Below are 18,535 nucleotides of genomic sequence, written 5' to 3' on the forward strand. Positions count from 1 at the left end.
ATGCTCATCCTATAGCTAAATCATGCATCTCATTTAAAATTCATAGGAGAAGATATACTTAGTCAAAGTCTATAGCAATATAGTAAATCGAGAAGGATCCCTCCTTTATCAGAGAAATTATTACATGAATTAGATTCAACGGACAAATCCAAATCCCAAAGTATATGTACGATGGATAACAAGTACCCCTCACTTGATATTGAATTGTTTATATGCAAGAGGTAATATGGCGGGTGACTATTGGACTGATCCACAGGACCTGGTCCATCTAATAGTTAGGCTATTCACCATAGGTGCCTTTTTCATGAATCACCAGACTTATCATCTAGTTTGCTGTGATGATTGTGAGCATTGTGCTCTGTATCAACTTTTGGTTATTGTAGTTGGCCTTGAGCATATATGTTCCTTCTACTTTGCAAGCTTCTCCTCTTCTTCCAATTGATGTTGTGACATGCAAACAAAGAAGTAAAGGCCTGAAGTATTGACATCCTAGTTAGTATTACTATTGCATAATCCTTAAGCCACTTTGTCTAGATCCATTACATACAATCCATTACCTTTTATTTTGAATTAAAGAGGAGAAACAATTTTTAAAAGACAAGAAGTTCTATGATAATGTAACTTTTCGTGTTAAGTTCTTCTATTTCAACCGTACAATTATTCTTTATCAACAAGAAGAATGGAAGATATCTACAAAGAATAATAATACTGATTTTAATATCACAAAGTAGGGATGGCATTTTTGTCTGATCGGTTGAATACCCAATCTAATCTGATTCGATTAAAATTTGAGACGGAGACAGATTCTTAAATATATATATATATATATATATATATATATATGTGTGTGTGTGTGTGTGTGTGTGTGTGTGTGTGTGTGTGTGTCCTTAAACTCTTATACCCAACACAAAACCCTAGCCATCGTCTAAGCTTCCCTATTTGGCCACTCCAAGCCTCCTCCCACCTGATTGAGAACCCTATATATATATATATATATGTGTGTGTGTGTGTATCCTTAAAACTCTTATACCCAAGACATAACCCTAGCCATCGTCTAAGCTTCTCTATTAGGCCACTCCAAGCCTCCTCCCACTTGATTGAGAACCCTAGCCTTGTTCCAAGCCTTCCATCTGATGAGAACTTTAGCCATCATCTTATCTATTCGGTCACTCCAAGCTTCCCATCTGATTGAGAACCCTAGCCATCATCTTCCTTATTCGGGAGTCAGTCGTAAAGGATGAAGGTGCCATGGGCAAAGAGATGGTGGAGGACTATGAAGGACTTGAGGATGATACTAGGGTCACAGGTGGAGTAGAGGGGGGTAGTGAGTGCAGAAACACAGGCGGTATTGGTGATGTGGGAGCCATGGCCAAAGGCTAGGAGGGCGGTAAGGTGGCAAGGGTCTAGGGGCTCTGACGAGGGTTGTTAGTTGGTAGCCTGAAAGACCACCAGTTGAGCGGTGGAGGAGGAGAGGAGAGTGGTGTCCTTCACAACTCTAACAAAACCCTAGCCGTCATCTAAGCTTCCTTATTTGGCTGTTTCCTCCCATCCGATTGAGACTCCCGAAGATAGAAATCAAAAGAAAGATGGAAAAAATTAAAAGATAAGACTTTTCCTATATAGATTGATATCTTTTTATTTTTATTTTTTTGCTTTTTGCTTCCTTTTCTTTATCTTTTCATTCTCTTTTTCAGAGATCTATGGGAAAGGTAAGGAAAGTACCCTAAGAGATCGGAGGGGTTTCGAATTTCTTAGATTCTAGTTGCAGTAGGTTTGGAGATTTTTGATCGAAAGATTAAAGGAATTTCTTCTAGAGATGGCAAAATATGATCCAACCCATCAATCCGATCTATATTCGACCTATCATAAACATATTTAGATTTTGACTACATAAGTTTGGATCATAAACAAATCAACTCATTTAACTTATTTATTGTTTAGGTCTGATTTAGATTTTAGACATCTAACCTGCTTAATCTATATAATTTTTGGGTTGGACAAGATTAGTTAGTATATCATTAACTGGGTTGTTTAAATAGATTGAGTAATGGGCTTCTATTCGGTGTATTTTTTTTCCTAATTCCTCTGGTCCCATGGTCCACCCATCACAATAACCCACCTTTGCTCTATAGATGCAATTGGACCACGTCAAATCCCATAGTGGATGACACGCGATGCTACCCTTGCATTTCATCAATTCCTGATTGTGTCAAATACCATCGTGGCTAGGATTTTCTCTTCCCCTCCCTTTCTTTCTTCTTTATACTGCCGTTGTTCTAGAGACGATGCCAAGGCTAAGTTCAACCACAGGGGCTTGTCGGAGGTGAAGGATCCGGAGGTCCAAAGGTGATCGAAGGATGTGGGGTGTCGACCGGAGGTGCTCCCTAATGCCACCACCTACGCCACCATCAAGTCCCTCTTCCAGGTTTGCTCCCTCCACTCCCTTCTTGATGACAACGGCCTTCTCCTCTCCATCCACTCCTTTACTGTCGTGTATGCCAACAATTGCTCCAACATCACTGACTGCCGTGGATTGAGGTGGGGCATAAGCTGTGGATCCCACTATCGTGCAGTTGTGACTCAATGGATAGCACCGTCGTGGTCCACTACGCCCACATGGTGGCAGCTGGGAGCTCAATGGAGGAGATCATGGCAGAGTTCGAGAAAGATGAGGATAAGAGCAGTTAGAGGCGGCCGAGAGCTTCAATCGAGCAGAGTTGGAGGTAGCGAGAGCGAAGAGGCAATCGGGCGAAGATGCGGCGAGGGCGAAGAGGAGGTTAGGCAGAGTAGATTTTTATTTATTTTTTCTAAGCAGGTTGTAAAGGAGTCAGGTTCTATTTTTTTAACTGGTTTGTTATAAACGAATCGTAAACTAGTTGAGTCAGGTAGCTTGTTTTATTAAATAGATCGGCTTTGGATTTTAAAACTCGATCTGTTTAACAAACAGGTCGGATCCGGATTTAAAATTTTTTAGCTCGATCCGTATTTGATCCGATTCATTTATATTCGATTCGACCCAATTGCTACATGTAGTTCCTTCCAATTGTGGTGGATTTGAAAATTTTTGATCGGAAGGAGGAGTTCCGTAACATGTTCTAAAAACCCATGTCTGACCAATCCAATTTGACTTGGCAAAAGCCAAGATAGGTATATCCAAGTTGACCAGACCTAACCTATAACCTCTATTTTGTCCAATCTGATCCGATCCAAGATGGTATGGATATAGATTTTTTTATGATGGCATGAGTATGTATATTGGTCAATCAAATCCATATCCGATCCATTGCCATCCTTATCACAAAAAAAATTCATGTCCGCAAGATCCACATGGCTTCGGGGAAGTAATTGGAAACAAATGCAGCAACTCCAGTTCAGAATTCTCATGCTCAGACCCGGGTGAGGGAGGGAAATAGAACCGCTGCTCCTTGATCGCCCTGGACTCCGCCTCTCGGTTCAACTCTGTCGACCCGGTTCTCTCCTCACTAATATAGAGATTAGTGAAACTTGACGATGGATAGATCGATGGCCTCAAAGAGAAGCTGGACATTGGCAAGGAAGAGGATATGATTTCCAGTCTGGCTGGGAGGCTCAGATCAGTGGGTTGGAGGTGCCAATTAGGTTTGATGATGGTGAGCTTGGGTCGGGAGCCTTGGCGTCGTTCGCAGAGTTTAAAGGCGGGCCGCTTGACGTCGGGGAGGCTCCAGGGGAGTTGGGTCGGGTCGGGTCGGTTCAGTGGACCGCGAATACGTTTCATCGTACGGACAGGTAGACTAACACAGGAGCACGTGCATGGTGGATAACGTGCAATCGGGAATTCATGAAATCCAAGAGTTAACGTGGCGTGTTGCACCATGGGTGGTCTGTCTGGGCATGGTCCAGGGAATAATTTCTCGGTAGGTGGGATGGGGGTTTGTGGGCCCCAATCGGGTGGTTTCTCCATCTACAATAGTGTTGTTGGAGAAATTATCGCACGGACCAGGTCCAAGTAGAACAAGACAAATCTGGGAGCATAGGCACGGTGGATGACACAATCGGAAATTGGTGAAATACAAAGATAATGTGGCATGTCATCCAAAAATTGTTAATCAAGAGAAATGTAGTTATATTCAGGTTAGAATATATATATATATATATATATATATATATATATATATATATATATATATATATATCATTTTAAATATTTAAATTTATATGAATATTTTTATAAAATTATTATTTATATATTCTTATAATTTTTTTTTGCATATCAATATTTCAGTTATTTTAATTTAAACTGTTAATCTGTTCACGATGTTAGGTGATGTGAACACATATACAAAAAAAAAATTATACATACAAAATAAATATTTTATGAGGATATATATATAAATATTAATTTTAAAAGGATATTCTCATAAGTTTTATATGGTAGCATCTTAGGATGAAGGCTTCATTATTTTAAAAATCTTGAATTTTTTTTGTATTTTTATTTTTATCCCGATTCTCAATTCGTTGTAATCAGATTATCAAAATTTTAAAATATTATAATTTTTTTCTTGACTATTATTTTCATCTAAAAATCGAGACAGAGATAGTCACGTAACATCACATGACACATAGTACAAACTCATGTGGCATGGAACTAGCTAATGTAAAATTCTAAACTCCTTTTTCTTTTTCTTCCTCTTCTGGCTAGAGTTTAAACTTCTTCTTTCTCTTTTTCCTCCTCTTTTAGTTAAGTTTTAGATTTTTCCTTCTACCTTTTCCTCTTTTTCTAGCTAAGGTTTCTACTTTTTATTTTTTCTCTATTTTCCTCCACTGTCTTCTCTAAAACCCCCACCATTTATACCTCCTCTTCTAGATTTTTCTTTTTTTTTTTTATAAAGCCTCTTCTAAATGTTTAAGGAGGAGACAAACACATGGGTTTAACATGACTGAAGGAGTTTCGTAACTTTGATATGCTATTATATAAGAGCGATTTGCCTTACTAATATATACTCCATGAAAATAGTTTGCTTCTTAAGGGTCATAAGGGCAGCAATGGTGGCTTTGGTGGTAATAGTAAAGGTGATTTTGATGATGGTGGTCATAACGAAGGCTTTGGAGTTGATGATGATAGAGATAGAGATACCGATAGTGGTGTAGGAGATTTTAAAATTTTAGAGCAAATGGTGGTAAAGAAGAAATAATGAAGTGAAAAGTAAAAACTTTAGCTAGAAGGGGAAAAAGAGGAAAAAAGACTTCACAAAGATTCAATATCAGCTATTTTATGCCACATGATAGCACGTGACTAGGGCTAGAACTAGGTTTGGACCAACCCAATTTTGGGCTGGACTTCAGGCTAGGTTCGAAATAGTTCAGATCGGGTTAATTATAGAGTCTGTTTATCTTTCGGATACCTTTGGTCCGATCCAGACCCGAACCTGAAATCCAACCTAAAGTCTAGCTCGATCAAATCCCACGGTGCATAACACACCATGCTACCCCTTGCATTTTACCAATTCCTGATTGCGCACAGTTCATCATGCCTATGCTCCAGGATTATCCACTCCATTTCACCGATCCCAACAGCGTTTCTTTTCTAGCATTCTTTTCTTGCCTCTATCCCCAACCACCTTCAAAACCATCCCCCTTCTCCACGACACAACCCTTCCCCTCACATCGCCCCCAATCCCTGACAAATTCACACCATCGCCCGCCACGAGTCCCTCCACCTCCTCATCCTCCTTTGCTCCTCCCATCGCGACCATGCCTCTACCTACCTCCTCAAGATCACCACCCACCTCGTCCACCACCTCAAGGATAGGTGATGGACCCCATCTCCGACTCCATCTGCGACGTTTGCCACGATGCTGTCGGCTCCCTCACTATCCTCCACCTCCATCTCTCCACCACCGCCAACTCTAAGGATATCTCTACCACTGCCGACAGTGGTGGATCCTCTTCCCTAGTTGTTTCACTATTTGTGAAGCCCTTATTCGAGACGATGGGGGAGCAGAACAAGAAGATGCAGGTTAGAGCTGTGGTGTGTCTCGCTAAAGTGGTGGAGAGCAACTGCCTCAATCAAATTTGGGCTTAGTTTTTTGTTTTAAATTTTTAAGAAAGAGAAAAGAGATGGAGTAGGTGGTGAGCTGGCCCAATCAAATTCCGACCGGACTTGGACTTGAGTCTTTAAAAAAATTTCGGATCTAAACTTGACCCAAAGTTTGAAATAAATTTCGGACTAGACTTGGGTAGGGGTATCACCCGGCTCGGTCCATTTCCAGCCTTACACATAACAATGTCCGTCACGGCATTAAATGGAAGTAGTAACTAGAAAAAAATTGTAATATTTTAAAAGTCTGATAATCTAATTGCAATGAATCAAAGTTCATGATAAAAATAAAAATTTTTAAAATATTTAAAATTTTTAAAATAATTAAACATAAGATGAATAAAAAATTACAATTAATCAGGAGGTCCGGTGGCAGGACATGAAGAAAACATGATATAGGCCAAATTTGGGCTTTATAACTGAAACATTAGGATATACTTGTATCAAAAGCCAGCAAATAAAACATAAGCCCAGCTGCATAAGTTTAACATTTCTTCACATCAAAGGGGAAATAATAGCCCAAGGGTTCCAATCCAAAGGAGATACCCACGAATTAGGTGACACGGCAAGGACACGAGAGAACCTGGCATGCTATTTAATTTTGGTCCATTCACTAAATTTCAGCACAAAGAGCATCAACGCCCACTCCTACAGAAGCAGTGCAGCAAATTAGTCACCTTCTCATCTACCTGCTTAACCCTTTTCCTTTTGAGAAAGGAGGGGCTCACCAACCTTTTTCACACTATGAAACCTTCACAAGTTCTGGATCAACTGGCATGAAGTCTCAATATTGGCAATGAACCACACACAAGGTCCCTAAGAAAAACTCTCATCTAAATAATCCTTTTTGCAATTTGTATATAAGGTTAGTTTACATTGTTACCGTGGCTCAAAACAATTGAGCAGATCATCATCCAAAAACCGAAATAGCTTTAAGAACGAGAATCCGTTAAAGTCTCATCCTTAATACATCATAATGAACAATAATGGGATAAACAATTGAAAGTCGAATCATCTGAACCAAAAGTTTCTCTGTGATGTATTTGGTGTGTGTGTGTGTTTGTGTGTGTTGTCAAGGTAAAGAGAAACCTTCCTCAAGGCACTCTGTTTTCATGTCCTGCATTAGGCCCTGAAGGAGAGAAGGGTTGCCTGTGACGATGGCATCCACATGCTCGAGAAGCATCCTTTTCATAGATTCAGCATCATCGACCGTCCAGGCATAAACTTTCCTGCCCTTCCTGTCATAAACCAATCAAAATCAGCATCCTTTGCAATTTAGTGGTGCCAAAAGCTATAAGAGGCAATCCTAACATGTTAGAAGCAACAATAACAGATGGATTTCAGGCTCGCCAAAATTCAGACCTAAGTGGGCGAGTAGAAGTTTGCTCTTACCCATGCAAGATCCTCATAAGTTTCTGATCAATTAAAGGGTGGTAGACACCAGCAACTGCAGCACCTTTCATCCTCAATAGGCCACTTCTGGCACCAGTTGAAGGATCCTTCATAACAGTGTAACCAACCTATAACAGCATAAATCAACGAGAAGAATTTCAGGAAATGATGCTTGGAAGAATGGTGGAAGAGGAATCTAATATTTGACATGTCAATAAACATCAATCTTTTCTTGCAAAACTGTACTTTAAGGTGACAAAATTTTATAGAACTGGGATGCACCATGTGCACTGCACATGCTATGGAAATGGACACCCCTGAGCAGAGCCTCATGTGCTCATCAGGAGTTTGCTTTTGTCTTAGCTATCAATCATGACATGTAAGCAATGTCTTCAGTCTTTCTTATCAAATTTAGTCACTACAGAAAGTACTTGTTATGAAGAGAGAGATTATACCGTGACATCTTTTGATAGTTTAATTACATCCCTTCCAACAATGTCACTTTTTGCCCAGATAAGACAATTTTTGCAGTGAGTTTTCTTGACCTGCCAACATTCTCAAATAAGAACACAGTTATCATGATGTTCCAATTCGATTAGCCTGGCAGTTGGAATAAAATGAACAACAGATGGCAGAATGAGACATGCTACGTTGTGCCCATGCCCTTAAAAGTCCAAAATGCAAGACAGAATAAAAAATTGGTATGCATGACACCTAGCTTATATGAAAAGACAGACAATGAAAGACAATCATTGCAATAAAGAGTGTATTATAACCGCACAATTTTTCATAAATATTTTCAGCATAGGAATATATAAAGAGGACTGGTCTCATAGAAATGTAACTGGACTGCGCATATATTTGATACAAAGATACAGTCCAAAGTCTCAACAAGTTTTAAATAAGAAAAGCAAATAGTGGAACAACTTACCCTTGGATTGCAAGTTTGCAAGCAGACCCCAAGAATAGGAACATGCCTAGTAACCAATACAAGATAAACCAAGCAAGAATAGGCTCAGTTATCTTATACTGGCTGAAGTTAGATATATGAGAAAATGTCATTAAAAACTCAAATTGCTTTAGGTCGTTATTTTATTATCCTACCAATACTAGGCATGGGTTTTTAAACTGCCCTACCCATCAACCCAGATAAGTCATGCAGCAACGTTCTTAGCTGAAGCTGCAAAGCCCAAATCTCAGGCTTAAAAAACTGTGCCTCATCAATACCCCTATTAACAGTTAATGCAATTTGCAAATTGGAGAAAATTGAATGAGCTATTCTTTCAACAATCAGACCATCATTTGATTCTCACTGACTGAAAAGGATTCTGAGTTCCTCTTCTAAATTCCCTACACCTGTCCAGGGCACAAAAAAGATGAAATGAACAACATAGAACTTACAACAGACAGTATGTCCTTTGCTAAGCTTTTCTCATATGATGGAGGTCCAACTTTGGCATCTAGAATCACCTGCTTGACTGAGTTTGATATCAACTGCAAAAGTTAAATATTAATCACTACGTAGCAACACAAATAGTGGTTGATTAAAAATGCCAAGTGCATATAGGCAGGTTCTGAAATTTGCATGTCACTTGGTTGTCCCATGACAAACATAATATACCTATCAAAAGCAAAGCCCCTAGCTAGTTGGAGTGAGGGTGCATGATAGTGGTTACAGTACCCATCATAAGCCAAAAAAAGCGAAAGGCAAAACAATTCAGTGAAAGATAGAAGAACTATACCGCTAAGGCATCCTCAACTGTTGGAACTTCTTGTTTCTGAAATTCTTGAGATAATTGGAAGCCAGCATCCAGTTCTTTTATCTACATGACAAAATAAAGATGATATTATAAATGATTTTTGAATTTAACCACAAAAAGAGGGGGAAAAAGAATCTTTCAATAAACTAATTCTTCAAATTTTCTGATTCAGTTTGCTATGAAACATGTTGCGCAATTACATGGTTTCTTAAATCAGGAATTCAGCATGACCCTGAAAGGATGCGGAATCATGCAGCCCAGTAGTTGATGTAATTCTCAAAAATTGATTAGTTAAATTGATAACCAAATAACTACATCCTTTGATGGATCAGATTGAAACTGGTTTCAACAGTCCAACCTAGTGGGAACTTTTTCATCTTTTTTCCAGATCTGATGATTTGACTGGGATCTCGACTTGGCTAACCTGGTACTTTTCAGAACAGATTCAAATAGGGGGTCAATGTGATCCAATTACTAGCTGATATGAACGTAGTATATGCAATACATCAGCCATGGAATATACAAAACTGCCAATACTGCTCCACCGAAACCTACACCATCTTGTGACAGTGTCCATCCCTCTCCCTCCCCCACTCCCACTCTGTCCCTCTCTCCCACCCCACCCAGCCAAACCTCCTATCCCCCCTTCCCCAACCAAACCACCCAACCCCTCAGCTCATTCTCCACCCACCCACTTTTTAATGAGACCGAAAGGGGGAGAGAGAGAAAGAGAGAGAGAGATGGCACCAACCACAATTTATCTCTAACCCATCCTTTTATGACCCCTTTTCATTCTCCCCCGTTCTGTCTCCTACAGTAAGAGCTACAGCTAGGGATTTTGATCTCCATCATTTTAATTGAGTGGTCAATACCAAGCAAGTTTTTCCACATTAAGTGTAAGGTGGAGGAAGCATTAGATGAAACAAAATGACACACCTATGATAAAGAAAAATGAGAATATACAAGCTAAGCTCCTAAAATTTATTGCTTGCAATACGTAAATAATATCAAAACCAAAACTATTACATCATGGTTGGCCAACCAAATGAGTTGGCTCAAACAGTAACTCTATGGTAAACTAACAACCCAATGGTTATTAATTCAATTGACTAAATCGATAAAGAAGGTCTTACCTCATTTTTGCTCAAGTAGCCAACTTTTGAACTACTATTACCAGACATCCTCTGCAAATCCCTGCCTGTGTCATGTGAAATTAGGTTCCTAGAGTGTGTTACAATACAATTCCAATGCAATCTTGGAAACAAAATTTCCATATCACTAAAGCTAATGCAACAAAGTCAGAGATGTTCATAACAAATATCAGTGAGCAAAATGAATGACGACTAAAAGTACCAAGTAGAAAAATTAATGAATAAGGCTTTCTACATGCTTGAATAATTTTCTTTTTTACATAAAAATAATTTCTTTCTCACTAAAACTAAGGAACACATAATAAGCTCAGATAGGTTTGAATCTCTTGCAAAGGTATCATACAATGTTTTACCTGGACATGTAATGCTCGTGTCAAGTGTCCGAGTGTCCCAAAGAGTTGAAAACAGGAACCTTCAAAAAATGGGGCACAAGGATGCATCCAATATCTTGTTCATGTAGTGAACACGTGCAGATGTACATATGTAATGATAACTTGTCGAACAGAATGCTTTGTAATTTGATAAAATATGTCAAACTTTATTAAGTGTTATTTTTGAATTGGAAAATTCCAGGTATAAGTGCATAGAGTTACGTGGAATCATGATGATATCATAGCTTGTTAATTTGAAGTTTCACCTAGTGTCATAAGGTGTCAAGAAGTGTCACGAAGCATCTAGGTATCCAACACATTAAAAAGCCTAAATTTTGAAGTGTCCGGATAACATCACTTATAATTTTTTATAACAAAAGATTTTTAATTTTATTGGTTGCTTGCTGAAGACCAATTGACTTCACCAGTTTCTCACATCATTAAATGCAAAGTTTTAATGCAAAACAGCTATCAAGCTATGTAGGAAGTTAAATTCTAAGAATTATGTAATACAATAGTACCTTAACAAAGTTTTGACATCTGAGTTTAACCAAAGTTTACCTTGAGGTAAAAAACGAAATAAGGATCAACCTTGGCTATAGCCTACAACATATCACCACCTCCTTTGCAGCATTTCATCCATTCCTTCCTCCCTTCTCCATATACAATCCCCTTTTTATCCATTCTTTTCTATATTCTTCTGGAAAAATCATTTTTTATCTGCAATTAAATTTCTTATATGATTTTGAAAATTCATCCAGTATATAAAATACACTCTTGGCCTAGCTCAGGATGAACTATAAGTTTTCTTTAGATCCATTGATTCATTTAAGTTTGATTATTTTTTAAAATTCAAGTTCAGCATAACCAGAGACCAATTAGGACATAGCATCACCAAATTTCTTTCTCCTTCAACAGCTTTCTATCCTCATGAAACAATAGAGTTTATAGACATTCCTCTGAATTCATACTTATTTCAGGCCATTGACTTCGCAAACCCTTCAACCAACAGTAGGTTCCTTGCACACATTACATACATTCTGCATAAGCATTGATTTGATGTATTGATAACTCTTGAGTTTCCCTAATTATAAATGAATTTAAGTGCAACTTCTAATGTCCCCGCCATCCACCAAACAGGCTGCGTCATTGATACGATCATGAAACCATCATCCCAAGTTCCACGTTCAGGAACAATTCGCTTGGGTGCAAAGATCAAAAAAATGCAGAAAAGATTAACAAAATCAGAGATTTTTTTTTAAGATTCATAAATAATTTATATACTAAAAAATATAAGCATAGCAAAATAAAGATTGTAAGACAAACATTACTAACAAAGCCATCATTAACAACAAGTTGTTGACTGGTAAAACTCAAAATTCATCAGTAGTTAAATCTTCAATTACGTGAGAATAATTCAAAGAATGTCACCAAACTAAATCAACTTAAGATAAAAAAGAAGGAAAAAGGATGATTTTTACCTATCATGGAGCGCAAACAACACTCCATCCGAAGAACGAGAGACATCGATCTCCATGCAATCCACACGAGCATCAAGAGCAATCCGATAGGCTTCCATCTGTCATCATAGAGACAATTAATCAATTATGAGCACTCAAAAAACAATTTTTTTCCCACAAATAAAGACAACTGGATTCAAAATTCTCACGGTATTGGGAGCTGCTTTGCTCGAATCGCCGCCGTGGGCGCAAACGAGAGGAGGATCTTTCAACCAGCCGCATTTCCGCGATCGTATCTGAGGCCATGAAAGCTCATTAGAACGCTATAATTCTTCATTAAAAAAAAAAGGATATTTATACAACCAAAGCAGGGGAGATTTCTAGGGTTTCAGCTACGGTTCTTCATAAAAATTGGATTTTTCTGCGATCGAAGCAGGGATAGGAAAGATTTGTAGGGTTGCAGGGAAGCGGAAAGACCTGGTTGAATCGGCGGAGGCGGAAGTGGAAGAAGATTGGAGGGATAACGGCGAGGAAGGCGAGGAGGAGGAGGAGGCGGAGAAGCCGCTTGGAAGCAAGCCGGGGAAATCTTTGCCTTCTCCTCGAAGAAGGGAGGAGCCCCCCTCTCATATCGCTTCTTGTTTTTACGTCCTCTTACCGCAAAATGGACGCAATTGCAAGGCTCTGGCCCCGCCGCGACGGGATTAAAACACGAAAAAAAAACCCCATCGGCGTTGCCGAATCTTTATTAGCTTTTCCCGTAGATTTTGGGAAGACGTAATCTTCGGCTCGTGGCATGGGTGACGCACACGGATCATCTGATGAGATTCGTGCAGCTAATTTTAATGGATGGATATAAAGAAGCGCTTGGATTGTTACCAACACTGAAATCAGTATTGAAGTGAAAATTTAAATCTATAAAGAGAAATAGGGATTGAGTTCTATATAGATCGAATCATTTTTATTCTATCTCGAAATCAGAATCAGAATAAAACTCATCCATTCCCATTCTCATTTTTATTCTATCAAGCACCTTCTAAGATTATAGGTGATATAATAAAGATAAGATGCATGTAGCTAATATTAATTGATGGATATAAGATTATAGGTGTTGTGGTCAGGGGACTCTGAGACTCATATGGATGAAGGGCCTAATCTCCACGAGAGGTATTGTCTGCTTTGACCTGTTATGTATCTCCGGCTCTGTCTCGTAGCTCATGAGTTAGATGTGGGCCTCAAGGGTCGCTCAGGCCACACGGTTTTGTCTCCTGAGCCTTGGCTCAAAAGACGTCTCTTGAGCGAGGAGGAATTCCACTCCTATATAAAGCAGAGTATTCTTGACTCGCAATCGATGTGGGACTAAACCCCCTACAATAGTAGCCACCCCAGTTAGGAGGATTTTGTCTATTGGAGGGACCCTTCCTCTAGTGCCATTTGTTGTAGTTAAGAGACTTTGGGGCTCATATGGACGGGGGCCTCGATTTGTTGTGGTCAAGAAACTCTAAGGCTCATATGGACGAAGGGCCTCGTCCTCGCAAGAAGTATTGTCCACTTGGGCCTGTTATATGTCTTTGATTCGGTCTCGCAGCTCATAGGTTGGACAGGAGGCTCAAGGCCTGCTTAGGCCGTACGATTTTGTCTCCTGAGCCTTGGCCCAAGAGACACCTGTTGAGACTCTAACGCCAACTGTTGTGGTCAGGAGACTCCGAGGCTCATATAGATGAAGGGTCTCATCCCAGCAAGAGGTATTGTCCATTTTGACCTGTTACATATCTCCAGCTCGATCCCGCAACTCACAAGCTGGACGAGAGGCTCAAGGGCCGTTTAGGCCGCACGGCTTTGTCCCTTGGGCCTTGGCCCAAAAGGCATTTTTTGAGGAAGAGGAAATTCTTATCCTATATGAGGCAGAGTACCCCTAACTCATACCTAATATTATTATTTGGAGGTGATCTTAGATTTTTGACCTCAAGAATGGGTATCCCATTACTATGTTGGAGGGTGATTTGAGGAGTGGAGATGATTTGAAATTACTGCTATATAGGATCACTATGGTGCAATCAAATACAATAATCCCATCATCTCCATCGACATCATCCTTGATCTTGGATGGATCATCCCACAGCAAATGCCCATAAAAAGATAATATAAATAAGAAAAAAATATATTTTTATACAATATAATTGAGGGATACTAGCAATCGAGTGATCCAAGTTTCGTCATTGATAATTTGATCAATAACATGACAAAATCGATCAAAATCAGGAACATACACCGATGGAACTCAACGCCGTTTGCCCATGACCATCATGTGACCACACGTGACCCACTAAACAGTCATACGTGGCAATTTAATAATTTTTTCCAGTTAAAAACTTCGAACGGCTAAGAGAAAAACTTCGGACGGCTATTTTTTTCCTTCCATCCCAAGTATTCTTCTTCGATACCGACTATGTCTCCATCCGGCAACTTGGTCGGCTAAATCAGCCACCTTCCTAGTCCCCCTTGGAATATAACCATCGCTGTAAAGAAAAGGACCGTCGGGATACCTAAATCAAAGGTTCTATTGCAACTTAAGAGGTATGGATTTAAAAAAAAAAGAATTTATGGTTAAGGGGCCTTAGAATTTTTTCTTAAATCTTTACATTTGGGGATTTGTATTTTATTTGTTCCATAGGATTTTCGTATGATATGTTTATCTTTTATTTTTCTCCTAAGTTGTGATTGTGGTACCCTAGTCTCTGCTTTGGAAAACATAATGTCTACTTTCGCATGCTATAGAATCCCTAATGTTTGCTTTCAATCTGCTATAGGACCCCACATGTATGCTTTTGGTCTGCTACATGAATCCTGATGTTTGCTTTCGCCTGTAAAAAGCCCATTATATAATATTTTAGTAGACACTTAATGTCTACATTAGGTTATTTACATGAAATAAATTAGTGTCTTATATTTATATGAAATTTTTACTCTTTTGCAACGTGGATACAGTTGTTATAATTGTTATTCATCATGGTGGCTCATTTGTTAACCATCCTATATTTGATTATATTGGTGGGTCAGAGGTAAAGGATATTAATATAGATAAAAAAATCATATATTGGTATTATTGATAAGTTAAATGAGTTGGATTATAGTAATATAGAAAAAGTACACTATGCGGTATCAGAAAAAAATTTCAAGAATAGCTTTAGATTTTTATATGATGATCGACAAGTTTTTGAGATATTTAATCAGGTGAACCATGGTAGTATAGTGCATATTTATATTGAACATCACTTGGATATACTCAAAATCCTTGATAATGCTGAATTTGCAAATAAATCTAGAAAGGATGAGAATGTGGGTGCTAGTGCGAATGATGCTCAAAATATAGATGGTACTAGTAATGCTCACACTAGTGCTGATAATGATAGTAATAATGATTCTGATAGTGATGGTGATAGTAATGCTGACCATGATAGTGAATTTGTGGATATGAATGTGATGGAAGGTGGTAATAGTACTAACTCTGAAAGTGATTTTGAGACAGAGATACATATGTACAAAGACTTAAGTCCATCCAATCAGTTCTTGAAAGATATAGCAGAAGGAAAAATACCTCAATCTGATTATGCTGGTTCTGATGGTGATGGTGTTAGGAGAAGCAATGAAAAATTTGAAGAGTTTAATATTAGAACAGATTTGAAGGATCTAAAATTTTTAAATGGAATGAAGTTTGATAATCATAAGGAGTTTAAGAATGTTGTGAGAACATATAGGATATTGAATAGATATAATATTAGATTCAAAAGAAATGCCAGCCATTAAATTCAAGCTGTATATGCTAATGATTGTCCGTGGAGGATATCTGCTTCATGGATGAGTGCAGAAAAATTATTTCATGTTAAGTACTATTGCCCTAAACACAAATGCAGTAGGAGCTATGAAAATTGTCAGATAAAATTCTCATGGCTTGCTAGACACTACTTAGATAAGTTTAAGATTAATCTTGATTTTAAAGCCAAAGAGTTACAGGATGATGTGTAGAAGAACCCGATTATTAATGTATCAATATACTAGTGCTATAGGGCAAAAAAGAGGATACTTGAGAAAATTCAAAGATTTTATAAAGTACAATATGCAAGATTGTATGACTATGCTCAAGATTTGAAAAGGTCAAATCCTAAGAATATAGTTGTTATTCATGTATGGAGGCCACAAATTGAGGTGAAACCTATTTTTCAAAGGTTTTATGTATGCTTTGATGCATGTAAGAAAGGATTTCTTGTTGGTTGTAGGCCCATAATTTGTTTAGATGGCTATTTTCTTAAGTCAGTTTGTCAAAGACATCTACTGATAGTAGTAGGGAAAGATGCCAATGAAGGGATGTTTCTTATAGCTTGGGCAGTAGTAGAAGTAGAAACAAAAGAGTCATGGGAGTGATTTTTAAATTTGCTCCAAATGGATATTAGCTTTGTATAAGACAAAAGTTGAATTTTTATGTCAGACCCATAGAAAGTGATATTAAGTAAATAATTTTTTAATTTTTTTTAATTTTTTTATTACAATTATATAAACTTGTTCGGCACATTTTTTTGTCTTCTAATGTAGGATTTGGTACCATACTTTCAGTAGGTTTTGGGAGGGGTGGAGCACATATTTTGTTTGAGGTACATACCGAATAATTTTCAGAAAAAGCACAAAAGAAAAGTTCTTAAAAATGCACTATAGGAGGTAGCACTTACCTACACAATACAAGAGCATGAGGTTGTATTGGAATATTTGAAGAGTCTAAGTAAGGAGGCTTACCAAGATGTTATAAATAATAGGGATACTCCTCCTCAAACATGGGCTAGAGCTTTCTTCATAGAGAGAGTATGTAGTGATGTGGTATAAAATAACATGATAGAATGTTTTAACTCATACATTCTGAAGAGCAGAGACGGGCCCATTATCACAATACTGAAAGAGATCAGGATCCTTATTTGATCAAGTTAAGACATAAAAGGAAAGAGTTGAAGAACTTCAATGGACCCATATATCCTAACATTCAAGTAAAGGTAGAGAAAGCCAAGGTAGATAGTAGATATTATATCTTAAACTACAATAGAAAGAATGGTTATGAAATAAGGTAAGGGGTGTTGGGAATTGTGTCCTAAAGCCAATCGTTTGATGATTATGCTAATTATAAATATATATGAATTGATAAATAATAAAAGTTATTTGATATTTTTCATCACAAGGATACATCTTCTAACGAATTCCTATATTGTGATGAAGTCCTTAAAACTACTTTGATCGATAAAGAAGGATTTATCGCGTAGTCCTTAAATTAGTTCACGACCAAACGATATGTTATTACTAGGACGATAGCGATATCAAGTGTAGGTTATTGTATGCCATATGCGTTGGTTGTCTTCGTAATCAAATGGTATGGAGATACTGGTATGGCATGCAGATGAGATGTAGGAGTACATTGTCATTAAACGTGACCAACTGCAGAGCACTCTGCTGTCAAAGGTAGCTCGTGAAGGATATGGGTATAAGTGTCCCTCCGACCTGAAATCACCACGGTGACTTGCAAGCAACTCACTATACTTTGATGTCAGACTAACTGAGTTTTTAATTCAGTGATGAAAAATTTTTGAGTACAGTCAAATACTTGTCAAGTCGGTGCGTGAGTCAAGATGGGATTGATCCCTCCGAATTTATAGGAGATATACATCAATGTATTTCAATTTAGCAAAACTTGAGCTTGGATAATCTATGTGATGGATTTGAAAAAGATTGAAATACAATGCAGATGACTTATCTAGGATTGACAGTTAAATCCTATATGATAATCATACGCCAATAGGTTCTTGAATGTTGCTTCGCCTTCATTCAACCTATCCGGACGTCGGATCATCATTGCTAGATGGTTACATCGATTGGTTCAGAAAGTTATTCTTATGCTATCGTCTTAGGTTTGAACCTATGGGGTCACATTCAAAAGAAGTTTCTAACTAATCATGCAGCTGATCAACGATTGAGAATCGTTTAAGGACTTAATTATCAATTTGATTGATGGTTAACCTTATACAAAAGTTATAATAAATTAATTCACCAAGTGTTAGTAAATTAATGAAGAATTAATTAGTAATTAGATTATTGATTAGCTCAATTTGATTGAGTAAAGAAGATTAAATAAAATCTATTTGAATTGGATTCAATTAGGTTTGATCCGATTATGTTATAAGATGATCTAATCGCTAAGGAAGAATTATCCCTGATTTGATCAGAACTTTGATTCAATCAATTTTTAATTTAATTAAAATTTAATTAAAAATTTATGAATCTAATTAGATTG

At 37.8% G+C, this 18,535-nt stretch overlaps 1 protein-coding gene across 1 annotated transcript; it reads right to left on the bottom strand.

Moving 5' to 3' along the window:
- Positions 1 to 6,893: 6,893 nt before the first annotated feature.
- On the bottom strand, positions 6,894 to 12,930 carry LOC105038534 (glycerophosphodiester phosphodiesterase GDPD4). Its single transcript, XM_010914371.3, has 9 exons — positions 12,688 to 12,930; positions 12,420 to 12,506; positions 12,232 to 12,329; positions 10,362 to 10,422; positions 9,211 to 9,291; positions 8,870 to 8,962; positions 7,924 to 8,013; positions 7,469 to 7,596; positions 6,894 to 7,314 (listed from the first exon to the last, which is right to left on the bottom strand). Exons 1-9 carry the CDS (start codon positions 12,835 to 12,837, stop codon positions 7,149 to 7,151), a joined length of 954 nt encoding a protein of 317 aa, XP_010912673.1. The 5' UTR covers positions 12,838 to 12,930; the 3' UTR covers positions 6,894 to 7,148.
- Between the last annotated feature and the right edge of the window lie 5,605 nt (positions 12,931 to 18,535).

The sequence above is a fragment of the Elaeis guineensis genome, chromosome 1, assembly GCF_000442705.2.
Source record: "Elaeis guineensis isolate ETL-2024a chromosome 1, EG11, whole genome shotgun sequence".
NCBI lineage: Eukaryota > Viridiplantae > Streptophyta > Magnoliopsida > Arecales > Arecaceae > Elaeis > Elaeis guineensis.

Excerpts from the sequence above, each read along its gene's own strand:
- LOC105038534 (XM_010914371.3), bottom strand. The coding sequence starts at position 12,837 with ATGAGAGGGGGGCTCCTCCCTTCTTCGAGGAGAAGGCAAAGATTTCCC. Across the intron at positions 9,292-10,361 it reads GCTACTTGAGCAAAAATGAG|ATAAAAGAACTGGATGCTGG; the intron begins GTAAGACCTTCT and ends TTTGTCATGTAG. Across the intron at positions 7,315-7,468 it reads CTTATGAGGATCTTGCATGG|GAAGGGCAGGAAAGTTTATG; the intron begins GTAAGAGCAAAC and ends GGTTTATGACAG.